This window comes from Tyto alba, unplaced genomic scaffold (assembly GCF_018691265.1).
Source record: "Tyto alba isolate M040663 unplaced genomic scaffold, T.alba_DEE_v4.0 Super-Scaffold_10, whole genome shotgun sequence".
Lineage (NCBI taxonomy): Eukaryota > Metazoa > Chordata > Aves > Strigiformes > Tytonidae > Tyto > Tyto alba.
Window position 1 is genome coordinate 11,086,248 of NW_024881262.1, and position 16,335 is coordinate 11,102,582.

At 68.9% G+C, this 16,335-nt stretch overlaps 2 protein-coding genes across 6 annotated transcripts; one reads left to right on the forward strand and one right to left on the reverse strand.

The window, feature by feature from the left end:
* The first annotated feature begins 176 nt into the window (after window positions 1–176).
* On the forward strand, window positions 177–14,125 carry CLCN2 (chloride voltage-gated channel 2). 5 transcript variants are annotated; one of them, XM_042798728.1, is made up of 23 exons: window positions 177–465; window positions 5,744–5,900; window positions 6,391–6,522; window positions 6,626–6,754; window positions 7,233–7,366; window positions 7,452–7,529; window positions 7,647–7,725; window positions 8,315–8,440; window positions 8,513–8,597; window positions 8,763–8,864; window positions 8,949–9,033; window positions 9,116–9,271; window positions 9,617–9,686; window positions 9,813–9,923; window positions 10,166–10,379; window positions 10,477–10,610; window positions 10,736–10,887; window positions 10,990–11,095; window positions 11,162–11,235; window positions 12,775–12,813; window positions 13,061–13,165; window positions 13,244–13,330; window positions 13,422–14,125. In XM_042798728.1, exons 1-23 carry the CDS (start codon window positions 328–330, stop codon window positions 13,629–13,631), a joined length of 2,703 nt encoding a protein of 900 aa, XP_042654662.1. In that variant the 5' UTR covers window positions 177–327; the 3' UTR covers window positions 13,632–14,125. The 5 variants fall into 5 exon arrangements, with proteins under 5 accessions (XP_042654662.1, XP_042654658.1, XP_042654682.1 ...); XM_042798742.1 differs by lacking the exon at window positions 177–465 and adding an exon at window positions 485–1,173; XM_042798724.1 differs by having other exon boundaries at window positions 10,990–11,235.
* LOC122153988 (heat shock protein beta-7-like) lies at window positions 14,096–16,322 on the reverse strand. The gene is made up of 3 exons (XM_042798757.1): window positions 16,019–16,322; window positions 15,018–15,169; window positions 14,096–14,439 (listed from the first exon to the last, which is right to left on the reverse strand). Exons 1-3 carry the CDS (start codon window positions 16,143–16,145, stop codon window positions 14,251–14,253), a joined length of 468 nt encoding a protein of 155 aa, XP_042654691.1. The 5' UTR covers window positions 16,146–16,322; the 3' UTR covers window positions 14,096–14,250.
* Window positions 16,323–16,335: the final 13 nt, after the last annotated feature.

A 16,335-nucleotide genomic window follows, 5' to 3' on the forward strand; every position in this document is an offset into this window, starting at 1 on the left:
AAACCGGTTCATGTCCGGCGATGAACCTTCCCAAGCTGGCGCAGGGCATATCCCAGCCCCCAACTTGGCCATCATCTCCCACCCTTGGGGGTGCCAACGTCAAATCGGAGGGTGGCACCCGGGTGGCGAGAACTAGCCCTATCCCGGTGCCGCAGCCCCAGCCCGGCAGTGCCACGGCTCCGTCCTGCCTTGCACCCAGTTCTTGCTACGAAGGCGCCGTGCGGTGCCCCGGGGAGGAGGGCGAGCTCAGCTGCCTCTGAGCCCGCGGCGACGGTGAGACGGAGGTCCCGGCAGCCAGCCTGCCATGCCGGAGCGCCTTGCCCGAGGATGGTGGGTGCCAAAAGGTGCCCGTGTGCCCCTCCGGAGAGGGCTGAGCTGCCGCCGCTCAGCGGGTTCAGCAGCAAAGAGCGGAGCCCACCGGCCTCCCCCGGGGCTGGCAGTCCCGGGATGCTGAGCGGCACCACGGTAAGGACAAGCTCCCTGCCAGCTTTGGGGTACCTCTGGTGAGCTCCCACAGTGCTGAGGTGCGCTGCCACACGTGGACATCCACGGGTGCCTCTGTACCCTCGATGCCAAGACCTCAGGCCCTCTGCCCCTCTCCCCCATCCCTCCCAAAATTGACCCCCAGCCAAGCATGGCGGTGAGCCTGGGGGCTGGCTGCCTGCGGTGCTTCCCTGCCCACACCCCACGGGGGAGAAACCACGGGGAAGGAGGGACCTGTAGCAGTCCCAGCCCCTCCGTGGGAAGAGAGAGCAAAGCGTCCCCGCAGGGGGGGTCACCCCACGCCAGCTTTTACCCCCACACACACGCACACCTGCACCCACCGGCTGCTCACGGGTGCCATCCTCAGCCGGGAAACAAAGCCCACGGGTGGAAGGGATCCCCGCTGCCGGGCAGAGCCCCCCGGCCGGGCACCCTGGGTGCAGCGCCGGGTGCTGGGCGCTGGCTGCCGGTGCCGGGCGCTGCCGGCGGAGGCGGAGCGCGGCCGGTCCCTCCCCCGGGCAGTGCCCCGGGCCCGCCCCGCACGGCCCGGGAGGAGCCGCCGCGGGCACCGGCACCGGCACCGGCACCGGCACCGGCACCGGCACCGGCACGGCCAGGAGCGGCGGCAGCGGCGGCACCATGGCCTCCGAGAGCGAAGCGCAGCGAGCGCTGCAGTATGAGCAGACCCTGGTGAGTGCGGCCAGCACCGGGGTACCGGGGAGGGAGGGGGGCACCGGCGAAGTGGGGTCACGGCGGGGCACGCCTTGGGGGGAGATTGGGCAGTTTGGGGGTGCTGCCCCGCTGAGGGTGAGCTCCGCGGGGCCCGGTTTGGGGTGCCGTCTGCCGGCGGGGCAGGGGGGGCAGAGGGAGGGGGTGTCACCCCGCAGCCCCCTCGGTGGTGGAAGAGCCCAAGTGAGCCGCCCGTGCTCAGGGCAGGACTTTTTCATACACCTCATCTCCCTGCCAAAACCCCTCATGACTGCGGGGGAGGGGTGATGCCCACCCTGTGGGGGCTCCCAGAGGCACCGCCCGAGCACCCTTCACCCCACGGCGCCGTCTGTCCCCAGCCCTCTGGCCCCAAGATAGCATATCTCCCCCGCCTGCAACCTTAGCCCCATGTTTACAACTCCGTCGCCTCCAAGGCCTCTCAGCTGGCACCCAGGTGCCCGGCTGTCCCGGGGGTGTCGTCCCTCCCTGTCGTGCCCCCAGCACCTCCGCTGCCCACAGTCCTCGGACATCCTGGGCAAAGGTGCTTCTCCCTGGTCTCCGCTTGGGACGGTGCCTGGGGCAGCTCAGCAAACGGGTACTTTGCCCTGGCAAAGGCATTCAGACGGGCAGGGAAGCAGGGGCTGAGCCACTGCAGGGTACCTGTGCCCACAGATGCCTGAGTTTGCCAAGAGCCTGAGCCGGTTGTTGCGAGTGGGGCCAACCCCGCTGAGGCTTACCCTCTCCCCCCCCCAGCACATGGGCACGGGGCAGCATCAAGGCACTGCTGCGCCATGCACCCTCTGTATCGTCTTTCCAAGCACCCAAAGCTCCCGTTTGGGGGGTTGCCCCTCAGTGCCCACCCCAAGCCACCCTTTTCCCATCACAGTTGTGTGGCTGCTGGGCACTGGCCGGTCATGGGAGCCCCGGCTCTGCCGGCGTCTCCATGATCTTATCGGCCCCGTGGTGCCTTCCCAGCAGGGCTGAGCCTGGGGCACAAGCAGGGGTGCGCAGCACCGGCTGGTGCGAGCTGTGGGGGTGCCTCTTCCCCCCCCCCTCTGCCCAGCACCAGACTGTCCCCCTCAGTGCTGTGTCTGTGGAGGGTGGGCAGAGAGGCCAGCCCAGCCGGGCACCGTGGGGAAGGGGGGGCTGCGGGCAGCACGGGAGGGGATGGGCACGCTGGGCTGGCATTGGGGCAGCCTTGCATGGCGCAGCAGACTTTGCCCTCCTTTCCTCCGGGCGGGGAAGCACCCATGCTCTGGGCGCCTCAAGATGCCCATCCCCATAGCCTCTGGGCTGCAGTGAGGCTCACGAAACCACCTGGGGCTCGTGGGTGAGGCTGGGTGCAGGCTTTTGTCCCACAGCCTCACGTCTGGCTTTAGGGAGCTGTCTGGGCGCATGCCGGTTGGCGGGGGGGTGCCCAGCCCTCCCCAGTGCAGCTGAGCCACCACCAGCTCCTGGCGGCACCTGCCAGGAGGGTCAGGATCCAGCCAGAGCCTGGCACGGGCTGGTCTGAGCTGGACAGCCCTGGGGACAGCTCTTGCTGCCTGTGCCCACAGCCGGGACATCACAGCCCAAAGAGCCCCATGTCCTTACTCCCCCGCCCCATATTTCACCAGCCCTGGGGTGCCATGGCCATGGCGTCACTGGGGGCTGGCACAACCCTCCCTGGGGACCCCGTGCTGGGTGGGTGCCCCTGGCCGTGCCGAGGGTGCTGGGGTGCCTGCCAGCCCCGGTGCCCCCCGCATGCCAGGCTGCCGTGGTGGGGAGCAAAGGCGCCCTGGGGGGAGTGGGGGGATTAAGTCTGACAAACTGCCCTTGTTCACCGCGGAGCCGCTCAGGGCGATTAGAGCCTGGCTAAGACAAGCAGCGTGACACACACCCCCCAGCTTCTGCCTGCCCGCTGCCAGCCCAGGGGGCTCCCCTGCCTTTCAATATCCTGGTCTGGGGGGGAAGGCTGGCCGGCATCGGCCGTGCGGAGGTGGGCACCGCTGCCAGGAGAGCTCGGCGCTATGGGACAGGGTGGCACGGGGACACGGCAGCGCCAGATGCCAGCGCCTGCCCCAGGCGCAGCATCGCCCGGGTGCAGCGGGCACTGTGGGCTGGCACTGCCCGGGGGTCTGCGGCACGGCCGGTGCCCGCAGCGCAGGAGTCCGGGACTGCCACAGTGGCCTCAGCCTGTGCCCGTGTCCCCAGGTGCCCCCCCCAGATCCCCCCCCGGCCCCGTGCCTGCTCCCTGCCCGCCCGGCACTGTGATTGTTCAGCTGCTTCGCGGCGGAGGCCGGAGTCCCGGGGCTGTTTGTGTTTCAAAAGGCCTTTGTGGAAAAATAACCCGAGTGGGAGGAGGATGAGGAGGAGGAGGAGGAGGAGGAGGAAGGAGAGAGCCCACCACTGGCCTTCACTGCGGCCCCACGGCTGTGCCAGGACTGCAGGCACAGCGGTTTTGGCTGTCCAGCACGGGGCACCCCCAGGGTCCCACGTCCTGCCTGTGGGACCATGGTACAGGGCAGAGGGGTGGCACAGCGTGACGGGATGGCATGGGGCAGCAGGTGACAGCGGGGCGGCACAGCCCCTTCGCTTGCACCCCTGTTGTTGCAAGTGGGCTTGTTTGCAAATGGGGGGCAGAGGGGGACCAAAATCCTCCCATTCCCCTCCCCAACCAGTCTGGATCCTCTAGGGATGGGTATCCTGCCGGGTGCCCCAACACCCGGGGGGGCAGCGTGGCAGTCCCTGGCAGGGCCTCAGGAGGTGGGCAAGGGGCTGGTTCAGGGGGCACTCGGCCTGGGGGTGCTGCAGTCCCGGCTGGGGCCGGTGGTGAGGCAGCAGCAGGGCTGGAGGAGGCGAGCGCTTGGCAGGGGGACAGCGCTCCTTGGGGTGCCAGCCCGTTTTGTTTTCCAGAGGAAACAAGCTTCACCCGAAGGGAGCCTTTGAACGCAGGGCCCCGTGCAGGGCCGGGGTCCTCCTCTGGCAGCCGAGGCTGGATCCGGCCACCCGGGGTGGCCACGCCGGCATCTCCGCCCGGCTTGTGCCTTTCCCCCCCGGCACATTTCCATAGGGCAAGGAGCCGCTGAGTGCATGCTGAGCAGGAGTTTGGGGGCAAATCTGTGCCAGGAAGGGGTCAGCAAAGGAACTGAATGTGCCTCCCCCCGCCCCCCTCGCCTGCCTCCTCACCCTGCCTCCTGCTGCTGAGCACAACCTGGGTATTAGACAGCAGAGAATCCACCCGGCGCCGCTCTGGCTGCTTTCTGCTGCCTGCCAAAGGGAAGGGACCTGTGCAGGAGCGATGCCCCGTGAGAAATGCACCTCCACGCTGTCCCCCCCAGGGCGCTGGCAGGTGCCAGCAGGCCGGGGTATGGGGTGTGCAGGGGGACGCAGGTGCCCGGGGTGGGCGCCGGCAGCCAGGGCTGGGCTGCCCACGTGCCAAGCGGGGTGCCCACCCGTGGTGTTGCCCCTCCGCCGGGCGCCGGCACGGGCCGTGCCGGGGAGGAGGGCGGCTGCGCCCCGGCTGGGCGGCCACGCGCTGCGCTGGCACGGCACGGCGAGTGGGCACGCCATCATCATGGGGCTCACGTCGCCCCGACGTGGGAGCCTGGCAGGGCCCCCGCGGCCCTGAAGCCTCCCTTTGTGCCGGGCCAATCTCTGGCACTTGGCATTCAGGTCGTGCCGGGGGGAGTGAGGCGGAAACCAAGCAACCGAGTCCTTGGCAGTGCCCGCCAGCGCGGGACAAATGCCCCCGGCTCGGCGGGGAGGACGCGCACAAAGAACTCCTGGCCGGCACAGGGGGCACTGCCAGGGCCCCCCCACTGCCAGGGCCAGGCCACGTGCCACGGTCAGGCAGGAGGCACCCGAGGAGGAGGGGGTACCCCTTGTGTGGGCATGGAGCCACTCACAGCCTCTTGCTCCCCAAACACCCTCCTCACAGCCCAGGGGTCACCCCGTGCCCGATGCTCTGCCCCACCCCAAACCCCTGGGACGAGGGATGTGCCCTGTCCCCCCACTGCCCTCTTGCCTCCCTGCTGCCAGCTGAGACCGGCCAGCTCATGTCACATGTGGCCTGCCGAGGCTGCCTCCCTGGGGGGCATCCCAGCCCTGACTTTGGCGATGCTGAGGGCAGGCGGCTGCAGAGCGCCAGCACAACCCCAATACCAGCCCTCAGAGAGTCTCTCCCAGCCAGGCTGGTCATGCATCCATTGGCAGAGGCCCTTCTCCATCCTCTGCCAGTCCAGCCCAGTGCCTGGGGCACCCGGGCAGGGCTGGGGACTGGTACCAGTGGTGCCAGCTGCCTGCGTTGGGTGCATGGGCAAAACGATCACCACCGAGCCCCTCGCACCTTCCCACGCCCCAGCGGGCAGCCCAGCACCCCCAGCAGCACCCCCACCCCTTCCCCTGGGGGTGCCGTGGCTGCCTGTCCCCTCACCTGGCACCCCCCGGTGCTGGGAGGCCATGCCAGTGTGCCTACTGCTCCCCTGCCTCAGTTTCCCCACTTGCGTGGGGGAGCTGGGGTGCCAGCCCCACCTCGTGACACACCCCCCCCCATCCGCTCCTTCTCCCCCAGATGTATGGGCGCTACACGCAGGAATTGGGCACCTTCGCCAAGGACGAGGCGGCCCGGCTGCGGCTGCAGCAGGGGCACGGGGAGGGGGACACCCTCCGGGCCCGCCGCCCCTCCGAGCTGCTGGAGTACACCCAGGGCCGCTGTACCCCCTGCCGCGGTAAGGGCCACCGGGGATAAGGACACGGTGGGGGGGGGACACACACAAGTGAGCACAGCCCCACAGCAGCACCTGGTCCGGGCACGGCTGCCCACCCTGCCAAGGCGGCGGTGGCTAAGGTTTCTCTGGCTGTTACGGGACACCGGCGCCGAGGACAATGCCACCTGCCCGCCGGGCAGCGGGGACACAATGGCCCAAAATAGCCGGGCACGCCGCAGGGACCTGGGGGGCCCCAGCCCCTCTGCCTGGGGCTGTGCCAGCGGGGCTGTGCTGGTGGGAGGTGCACGCCCGGCAGCGCCGTGCGCGGCTGTGCACAGCCGGAGCCTGCCGGTGGTTGCGGCATGGCTGTTTCTGCTGGGTAAGGTGGTGCTCCTGCACCGGGTGGTGCTGGGCCCGTGCCCCCCGCTTGTGTCCCTGCCAGCCTGGCCCTGCCACCCCGGTGTGCCCATCCCCGGGGCGCCCGGCCCTGAGCCTGCCCTTGTGCCCGCAGTTTGCGCCTTGCAGTGCCGGCGGTTCTTCATCTCCAAGGTGGGCGAGGACTGGGTCTTCCTCATCCTCCTGGGGTTGGTCATGGCGCTGGTCAGTTGGGCCATGGACTTCGCCATCGCCACCTGCCTCCAAGGTGAGTGGGCGCTGGTGGGCTCCCGGGGCCGTGGTGGGGCGTGGGGTGGTCATGCCATGCCCCCCTTGCCACCCGTGACCCACCTGGATGGCTGTGCCCACAGCCCAGAAGTGGATGTACGGGGGCCTGGACACCAACGTGCTGCTGCAATACCTGGCCTGGGTCACCTACCCTACCGTGCTCATCACCTTCTCGGCTGGCTTCACCCAGATCCTCGCCCCTCAGGCCGTGGGTAGGGCACAAGGGGGGGCGGCCTGCACCCTAACAGGGTGTCCCTTCCCTGGGGCTGTGGGCTGGCAGCAGCCTGGGTGCCCTCCTGGGCTATGGGGTTGGGGGTCCAGTCCTGGAGGTCTTCAAAGGACTGTGGATTGATCTTCAGAGGGTCTCCTGTGAGTTAAGGGGTGGATGTCCTCCTGGGCTATGGGACTAGGGGTCTCGGAGGTCTTCTGAGGGCTACGGGCTGGTCTTCAGAGGGTCTCCTGGGGGCTATGGGATTGGGGTCTCCACATGACTATGGGCTGAGCTCTCCCTACATGGCCATGGGGGCTGTTCCTGCCAACTGTACTGTGGGGAGAGGTGTCTCTGCGGTTTCCCCTATGGCAGTGGGATGTGGCAGAGTGTCAAAGACTCCCCCCTCCCCCCCCCCCCCCAACTATGGGGCAGTGTCCCCACTCCATGGCCATGGGTCAGGGCTGTCCCTGCGGTGCCAGGCTCGGGGATCCCTGAGATGAAGACCATCCTGCGGGGCGTCGTGCTGAAGGAGTACCTCACCCTCAAGACCTTCGTGGCCAAGGTGATCGGACTGACGTGCGCCCTGGGCAGCGGCATGCCCTTGGGCAAGGAGGTGAGGGCAGCGCCCAGGGCAGGGCGGGCAGAGGGCTGGCGGGGGGGCACGGACACTGTCCTCAGCCACCTTGCTGTCCCTGCAGGGTCCCTTTGTCCACATCGCCAGCATGTGCGCAGCCCTGCTCAGCCGCTTCCTCTCCCTCTTCGGGGGCATCTACGAGGTGAGCATGGCAGTCTGACCCTGGGGGGGCTCCACCTGTGACCTCCGGCAGGTTTGGCAGCACCCAGGGTGGGGGGGTTCAGTGCCTGCTCACCCCCCCCCCCCGGCTTGCCCACAGAACGAGTCGAGGAACATCGAAATGCTGGCGGCTGCCTGCGCCGTCGGTGTCGGCTGCTGCTTCGCCGCCCCCATCGGAGGTAGGGTCACCCCGGCTCCCCCCCCCCCGCACCCCCACGCACCCACCCGGCGAGGCGAGCAGGCCCCCCAGGACGGCTGGCATGGGAGAGGGCAGTGCCGCTCGGCAGGGAGGAGGAAGGGGGGGAGCGGGCACCGTCCTCCCAGAGGTGTAATGTCTGCTCTCGTCCTCTCCCCTGCCGCCCTGCGCTCCAGGGAGCTCCCCGCTCCGGCCCCGCTGAGCCCTGCCCGTAGGTTGGTGACGTGTCTAACTCTTTCCGTGCCCTCTGCCTGCTGTGCTGCCCCGTCCGCCTGTCCATCCGTCTGCGTGCACCCCTCCCCCCCGCCCTCCCAGCGCCACCCGCCGTGCCATTGCTCACGTCCCCGCACTACCCTCTCGCTCACACCGACCGCCGCTCCGCCGTGCCCAGCCAGAGACCGGCGGTGTGCTTTGCCAGGGAAGCCCTTGAACTGCCCCACAGCGTGTCCGTGGGGACGGCCGGACCCCCGTGGGCCGTGCACGAGTGTGGGCTCGGGGCAGGAAGCATGCCAGGCGCTGGGGGCCCACCTGGGTTTCGCCGCCTCCCTCGTGTGCTTCCCCCCCGGTTGCAGGCGTCCTCTTCAGCATCGAGGTCACCTCCACCTTCTTCGCCGTCCGCAACTACTGGCGCGGCTTCTTCGCCGCCACCTTCAGCGCCTTCATCTTCCGCGTCCTCGCTGTCTGGAACAAGGACGAAGGTACTTCCAGCAGGGTGGGGGACACAGGGGGAGTCCCCCCGCCCAGCCCCACTGACCCTTGCTGTCCCCCAGAGACAATCACAGCGCTGTTCAAAACCCGCTTCCGCCTCGACTTCCCCTTCGACCTGCAGGAGCTGCCCGCCTTCGCCGTCATCGGGTGAGTGCAGCCACCTCGGCACCTACCCCATGGCTCCAAGGTGGAAACGGTGGAGATGGTGGTGATGGTCCCGTCCCATGGCCCCGGGGGGGGGCAGTGGTGGTGATGCTGGTGGCAGCGGTGGCAGGCGGACATGCGGGGTGCTCGCCCTTTGCCTCTGCCCAGGATCGCCAGTGGCTTCGGGGGCGCGCTCTTCGTCTACCTCAACCGCAAGATCGTGCAGTTCATGCGTCGCCAGAAGACCATCAACCGCTTCCTCATGAAGAAGTAGGTGCCTGGCGGTCCCCGGCAACAGGGCAGTGGAGCCAGGGCTGCACCGACGTCACCCCCTGCCCCGTGCCACCCCATCAGGCGCCTGCTCTTCCCTGCCCTGGTGACGCTGCTCATCTCCACGCTGACCTTCCCGCCCGGCTTCGGACAGTTCATGGCCGGCCAGGTACATGCCGTGGGGTGGGGTGGCACAGCGGTTCCCACCCCAGGGCCACCGCCAGCCCCAGCTGACCGCTGCCCACCACCAGCTCACCCAGAAGGACACCCTGGTGACACTCTTCGACAACCAGACGTGGGCCAAGCAGGGGCTCAGCGACGAGTTTGAATACTTGGGCATCCTGGAGGCCTGGCGCCACCCGCGCTCCAACGTCTTCGTCACCCTTGTCGTCTTCATCCTGATGAAGGCGAGTGCCTCCTGCCCTGCTCTGGGAAGGGGCTCCTGGGTGTCACCAGGGAGTTGCCGGATGGCTGCCAGCAAGGTGGCACCAGGAGGCACTGGGGGGATGCTCCCAAAGGCCACCAAGGTGTTGGTTGGGTGCTGCCGTCAAAGAGATCTTGGCTGGGAGCTGCCGAGGTGCCACCAAGGAGGTGCTGGCAGGGTGCCCCCCTGGGAGGAGCGGGGCTGCCCCACGGCATGGTTCCCACGTGCTGCGTCACAGCAGCTGGCTGCGGGGCACAGCAGGGGCAGGAGGCAGGGCTGAGCTTGGGGTGGAGGGGACAACTAACAAGTGCCTGCATCCCCCACGCAGTTCTGGATGTCAGCCCTGGCCACCACCATCCCAGTGCCCTGCGGAGCCTTCATGCCTGTCTTCGTCATCGGTGAGAGCCCATACCCCATGCGGGTGTCCCCAGGTGTCCCCTTCCCTGGCAGAGGAGAGGGGGCGCGGGGCTGGGCTGGGTGCCGGGGAGCCCCCGTGTTCCCTGCCAGCCCCTCTCTGTGGGCAGGGGCAGCCTTTGGACGCCTGGTGGGGGAGAGCATGGCAGCCTGGTTCCCCGACGGCATCCACACCGACAGCAACACCTACCGCATTGTGCCGGGGGGCTACGCCGTGGTGGGTAAGCACTGGCCTGGCACAGGGACACCGCAGTGGGCGTCACTTGGAGATGCTCCAAAGGAGCCGGTGGGTTCCCCAGGGCTGGGGTGGTGTCCCCAGGGGCTTGGGGGGTGACACCACCACTGGGGATGTCCCCGGGAGGTCCCAAGGGCTGCGGGGTGTGGTGGATGCCCCAGGGAGGGAGACCCAGCCTGGGCAGGCAGCACCTGACAGCCACCCCGTGTCTCCCGGGGATGGGCACAGGGGCGGCCGCACTGTCAGGCGCCGTCACCCACACGGTGTCCACGGCCGTCATCGTCTTCGAGCTGACGGGGCAGATCTCACACATCCTGCCCGTTATGATCGCCGTCATCCTGGCCAACGCCGTGGCCCAGAGCCTCCAGCCCTCCCTCTACGACAGCATCATCCGCATCAAGAAGCTGCCCTACCTCCCCGAGCTGGGCTGGGGCCACCACGAGTGAGTGTGTGTGCCCTGCCCTGTCCCCAAGCCCCTCACCAGGCACAAGGGGAGGGGGTGGCATCACTCTGAGGCCACCCTTACCCTCCCCGGGCAGGAAATACAACGTGCGGGTGGAGGACATCATGGTGCGGGACATCCGTTACGTCACCCTCAACTGCAAGTACCGGGACCTGCAGCACGTCCTGCACAGCACCAAGATGAAGAGCCTGCCGCTGGTGGAGTCGGCCGGTGAGACGCGGGCAGGGGGCGACGCCGGCGCCCGCCCCGGCGGTGGGTTGTGCCGGGGTGGCCCGGGGAGGGGGCGGCGAAGGGGGGTGTCGGGAGCCAACGCTGCCCCTCGCTGCCGCCGGCAGAGTCCATGATCCTGCTGGGCTCCATCGAGCGGGCGCAGGTGGGGGCCCTGCTCAGCCACCAGCTCAGCCCCCAGCGCCGGCTCCAGGCCCTGCGGCAGAAGGCGCTGGCCAACGACGGGCACCCGCTCGCCGACACCAGCATCCGCTTCCAGGTGAGGGGGGGGCGGACGCTCCAGGGGGATGCCCGGCCAGGGTCTCCCCCCCCCCCCCCGCCCGCCGCTCTTCCCCCACCACCACGCCGTCCGCCCCCCCAGATCAGCACGGAGGCCTCCTCGGGCACCCCTGCCCGCGCTGCCCCCCGCAAACCCCTGAAGCCGGCGCTGAAGCGGGCGCCCAGCAGCCTGGCCGAGACCCCCCCGGGTGAGTCTGCACACGGCCCCTCCGGCCCCCCCTGCGCCCCCGCTGACACCCCCTCCCTGCCCGCAGCTGGGACTGCCGACCACACCGGCATCGCCCTCAAGAGCCTCTTCTGTGCCAACACCACCGCAGAGCCCACCGAGGTGAGTGCCTGGCCCTGAACAGCCCTGACCAGCCCTGACCAGACTACCCCTGCCCATCCCTGTCCACCCCTGCCCATCCCTGCCTGGCCCTGCCCATCCCTGCCCATCCCTGTCCATCCCTGCCCATCCCAGTCCATCCCTGTCCATCCCTGCCCATCCCTCCCTGGCCCTGCCCATCCCTGCCCATCCCTGTCCATCCCTGCCCAACCCTGCCCATCCCTGTCCATCCCTGCCCATCCCTGCCCATCCCTGTCCATCCCTGCCCATCCCTGTCCATCCCTGCCCATCCCTGCCCATCCCTGTCCATCCCTGTCCACCCCTGCCCATCCCTCCCTGGCCCTGCCCATCCCTGTCCATCCCTGCCCATCCCTGCCCATCCCTGTCCATCCCTGTCCATCCCTGCCCATCCCTGTCCATCCCTGCCCATCCCAGTCCATCCCTGTCCATCCCTGCCCATCCCTCCCTGGCCCTGCCCATCCCTGCCCATCCCTGCCCATCCCTGCCCATCCCTGTCCATCCCTGCCCATCCCTGTCCATCCCTGCCCATCCCTGCCCATCCCTGTCCATCCCTGCCCAACCCTGTCCATCCCTGTCCATCCCTGCCCATCCCTGTCCATCCCTGCCCATCCCTGCCTGGCCCTGCCCATCCTGGCCCTTTCTACCCCCCTGCCATCCTTTCCCATCACTCCCATCACTTTTGCATCCCTGCCCACCCCTGCCCATCCGTTCTCACCCCTGACCACCTCTGCCCATTCCCGTCCCACCCCTTTCCCTCCCTGCTCAACGCTGCCTGTCCTTTGCCGCCCTCTCCCCTCCCGTCCCTGCCCGTGCCACCACCACGCCGGGCCCTAACGCCGCTGTCTCTCCCCGCGTGGTGCCAGGCCCAGGGCACGGCCTATCGCAAGGCCAAACACGTCCGCATTTCCATCGTGGTAAGCCGCAGCCAATCACAGGCTGGGAACAGCTCCTCTCAGCCAATCGGAGCCCAGCATGAATTCTCTGAACCAATCAGGGGCCTGGCAAGATTCTGCTTGGCCAATCATGTTCGGCCTGTGTCCGTGCAGCCAATCTCAGACTGTCGCGATTCTGCTCAGCCAATCACGGTGTGCGTCCTCCCAGTCCCACACCTTCCTCGGCCAATCACAGCCGTGGGAATTTCCCCCCCCACACACACACACTTTGCTCAGCCAATCACAGCACAGCCTGCTTGTCCACCAATCACAAGCCTGGCTTGTCCTACCTTGGCCAATCGTGGCGTGACCTGTTGCCCTCTCAACCAATCGTGTTACCCGACTGGCGCCCCGCCTTCCACCTGCCCCTGCGCTGCCTGCGCCCTGCCTGCCCGCCCCCTCCGCACTCCCTGCCTGCTCCCTGCCTGCGCCTGCTGCCTGCAGCCTCGCTGCCCCCCGCCCGCTCCCTGCCTGTGCCCCGCCCGTGCCCCGCCCGTGCCCCGCCCGCGCCCCGCCCGCGCCCCGCCCGCGCCCCGCCCGCTCCCTGCCTGCAGCCCTGCCAGCCTGCTCACGCTCGCCCTTTCCGCAGGAGGAGCTGGACCCGGGTGACAGGATGACCCCGGCAGAGGTGAGGGGGTGGGCAGGGGCAGGCGGGACCCTCCTGCCTGCAGGGACCCAGGAAGGGGTGCCAAGGCGTGAGGCGGGTGGGGGGTGATGGGCAACCCCAATGTCCCCGTAACTGTGGGTGCAGGGAGGCGGGAGGGGTGTGTGTGTGTGTGTGTGTGTGTGTGTGTGTGTGGTGGTGGTGTTGCTGGCACCCTGGGTGGGGTGGCCGTACCCCCCTCACCCCGCCCCATGGCATCCCCCCCTGCCAGATCCTGGAGTGGGAAGAGCAGCAGCTGGACCAGCTGGTGGACTTCAGCAGCGCCAAAATCGACCCCGCGCCCTTCCAGCTGGTGGAGCACACCTCCCTGCACAAGGTGAGCCTGCACCCCACCCACCCCCCCCCCAACCGACCCCCCCCCCAGACCCCTAACTCAGCCCCCCTCTTCCTGCAGACACACACCATCTTCTCGCTGCTGGGCCTGGAGCACGCGTATGTCACCAGCATCGGGCGCTTGGTGGGCATGGTGTCCCTCAAGGAGGTGAGAGGTGGGGGCGGTGGGGTTGGAGGTGGTGGTGGGGGGGGGGGGGCCCACCCGAAGCCGCCGGCCCATGGTTTTGGGGTGCCTGCAGCTGCGCAAGGCCATCGAGGGCTCGCTGACGGCCAAGGGGGTGAAGGTGCGCCCGCCGCTCGCCAGCTTCCGCGACAGCACTGCCAGCGCCGGCGAGCCCGACACCACCGCCCTGCACCAGCTCTGGGACCGCCACCAGCACCACCCCATGCCCCGCGAGGCCGGTCCCGGGGCCGACGACGACGATGACGACACCCCCAAGGGCCAGTGAGATGGGGTCCCCCCCACCACGGCCCACCTTTCCCCCCCCAGGTGCCGCAGGGACCCCCCCCTTCCCCACCCCCGGCGGGTGCCGGGGGATGCCCGCTCTGTGCCCTCGCAGGGGGGTGGGCACCCTCAATCCAGTGCCGCTGCCCCTTCCCTGTGCCGGGGGGCTGGCCAGGTGCCCCCCCCCCCCCAGCCTGCCCACGGCCCCCACCTCCCTGCCAGCTCTTGGGGCTTCCCACTTCGCTACCTCTGCTCCCCCCCACTACAGCTCCCAGTGCCCCCCAGCATTGCCATCACCCTCACCCCCCCCACCCCACCGGCACCACAGTGGCACTGCTTGGGGTGGCACGGGGGGGGGTGGAGGGGTGTCAGGTCGGGGTAGGCACTGCCCCCCCCCCCCCCCCCCCATGGCTGAGAACCACCTCTCCACTATGCACCCCTCCCCGTGTAAATACAGAGATTTTTATATTAATTTAATAAAATGACTTTATAAACAGAGCCGGACCACAGAAGGGCTTGGAAGGTGGGGAAGGGGCACGGCCAGCGGGCACCGGCCGAGCCTCGCCACGGCACCGGGGTTGGCGTCAGTCGGGGCAAGGAGCGTTTCCCCCGTGGGTGCCGGCTCAGAGCATGGCCTCGCTGCGGTACAGCCGCTGCGGGGGCTCGCCGGGGCGGGCGCCGGGGCGGCGGCGGGCGGTGATGACCAGCGTGCCGGCCTCGGTGAGGGCACAGCTCACCGACAGCGGGTCCGTGTCCTCGGGCAGGCGGCACTTGTGGGCGAAGGTGTCGCAGACGGTGCCGTCCTCGGCCACCTGCGAGGGAGGCCGTGCCGGCGTGGCCGGGGCACGGCGTGGCGTGGCAGGGTGGGACACAGCACACGCCCAGTTACACCCGTGCTAGGGGTAGGGCAGCTCCCAGTCACCCCGGCTCCAGCAGGGAGCTCAGCAGGGCAGATCCCAGTTACCCAGTGATTCAGGGGCAATTCCCAGTTACGCCAGTGCCAGCGGGAAGCAGCGCTGAGTTGCTTCAATCTTGGCCGGGGTGGGGTAATTTCCAGTTACCCCAGTGCCAGCGGGGACTGTTCCCTGTTGTCCCCCCCCTTCAACACCAGCAGAGAACGTAATGGGGCAGGAGTTCCCAGTTGCCCCAGCCTCATGGAGGACAGTTCCCAATTACCCCAGCGTAGAAGAGGAGCAGTGGGGCAGGAACTACTTGCCCCACCACTGGGGGAGAGCTCCCAGCTCCCCCAGTGCTGGCAGGGGCCAATCCCAGTTAACTCCCACTGCAGGGGAGGGTGCTGTGGGGCAGAACCCTCATCGCTCCATGTCTGGGATTAGGGGGGGGGGGGGGGGGCTACTGCCCCCTCCCCGCCGCCCCGGGGGTGGCTCACCTTCTCAGCCTGGATGGTGACGTGGCAGTTGGAGGTGGTCACCACGATGTCGGGGGGCTCAAACTGGCTGACGTCGGCCACCACCTGGTAGGTGTCACCCTGGGCACGCACCCAGGTGCCGAGGCTGCAGGGACACACGGCGCCCGGGGACCCTGCGGGCATTTTGGGGAGGGGGGGGGGGGAGGCAGGGGTGGCTGCTGGGCACAGGGGCACGAGGGCATGGGGACCAGGGGCTGAGGTGCAGGGGTGAGGGGGGGGGGTGGTGGGAGAGGCTGGTGACACTGGGGTGGGGGGCTGGGGATAGCAGGTGGCACTGGGGGTTTGGGGACATTGGGGGTGCTGGGGGGCTGCAGGGGGGACCCAGGGGTATGTGGGGTACTAGGGGGGTGTCTGGGGGCACCTGAGGGCACTGTGGGGGTCTGGGGGCACTGGACAACCTGGGGAGAACAGGGGAATGGCACAGAAGGCTGGGGACACAGGGGATGGCCAGGAAAGTCTTAATGGGGAGCAGGTTTGGAGGGCCACTGGGGTTACTGGGGAGCTCTGGGGATGTACAGGAAAGTGGGGTGCTATCAGGGGACACCAAGTGGTCTGGGATGTAAGGGCAGCCAGGAAGGTGGGAAAGGACATAGAGGGGTCTGGAGACACTGGGAGGCTCAGAAGGGTCTGGGTAGGGGGGAGTTGGGGGCACAGTGGGCCTGGGGACACCAGGGGTACCGGAAAATTGGGGGTTGGGGGGGCACAAATGGACTTGGCAGGAGGGGAGAGCTGGAGGATAGTTTAGAGAGCCATGGGGGACCTGGGGGGCAGTTGGGGCTCCCCTCCCAGCCCCTCCCAGTCTGTGCTGGGTGTTGGGGGGGGGGTGGGGTCCCATGCTGTGCCCATGCATGAAGAGGCTGGATAACCCCTGGGTGTGGGGGTGCCTCTTCCTGGGGTAGAAGGGACACCACCCCATGCCACCCCCACACACACCCCCTCCCCCGCCCCCCCATTCCCGGTACCTGGGTACCCGAAGGCCTCGTGTGCCCGTGCCCCGAAGGGCCCGTGCCGCTGCTCGCCCTCGAAGCGAGGATCGCCGTGCCCCTGGCCGTAGGCACCGAGGCACTCGGCGCGGTACGCGGAGGCCATGGCACCTGCCGCCCGTGTGTCCCCCCCCCCACGAAGCCCCGGCCACTGGGGAGGGGGCCGCCCGCCTGCCACCACCTCCGCCGCCACCGCCAGATGCCCATAATTAGGCACCCCGGCCCCAGGAATGCGAGATAAGGGCCGAGGCTTTGCCGTCACCCTACGGGGGCCGCGAGTGGGGGCGGGGGGGGGG

Bases quoted from the DNA above. Each gene is read 5' to 3' on its own strand.
- CLCN2 (XM_042798724.1), top strand. From the start codon at position 328: ATGGTGGGTGCCAAAAGGTGCCCGTGTGCCCCTCCGGAGAGGGCTGAG. The intron at 8,598-8,762 runs GTGAGTGCAGCC...GCCTCTGCCCAG, and splicing joins CCCGCCTTCGCCGTCATCGG to GATCGCCAGTGGCTTCGGGG. The intron at 11,236-12,774 runs GTGAGTGCCTGG...CCCTTTCCGCAG, and splicing joins CCACCGCAGAGCCCACCGAG to GAGGAGCTGGACCCGGGTGA.
- LOC122153988 (XM_042798757.1), bottom strand. From the start codon at position 16,145: ATGGCCTCCGCGTACCGCGCCGAGTGCCTCGGTGCCTACGGCCAGGGG. The intron at 15,170-16,018 runs GTACCGGGAATG...AAATGCCCGCAG, and splicing joins CGAGGCCTTCGGGTACCCAG to GGTCCCCGGGCGCCGTGTGT. The intron at 14,440-15,017 runs GTGAGCCACCCC...CCTCCCTCGCAG, and splicing joins TCACCATCCAGGCTGAGAAG to GTGGCCGAGGACGGCACCGT.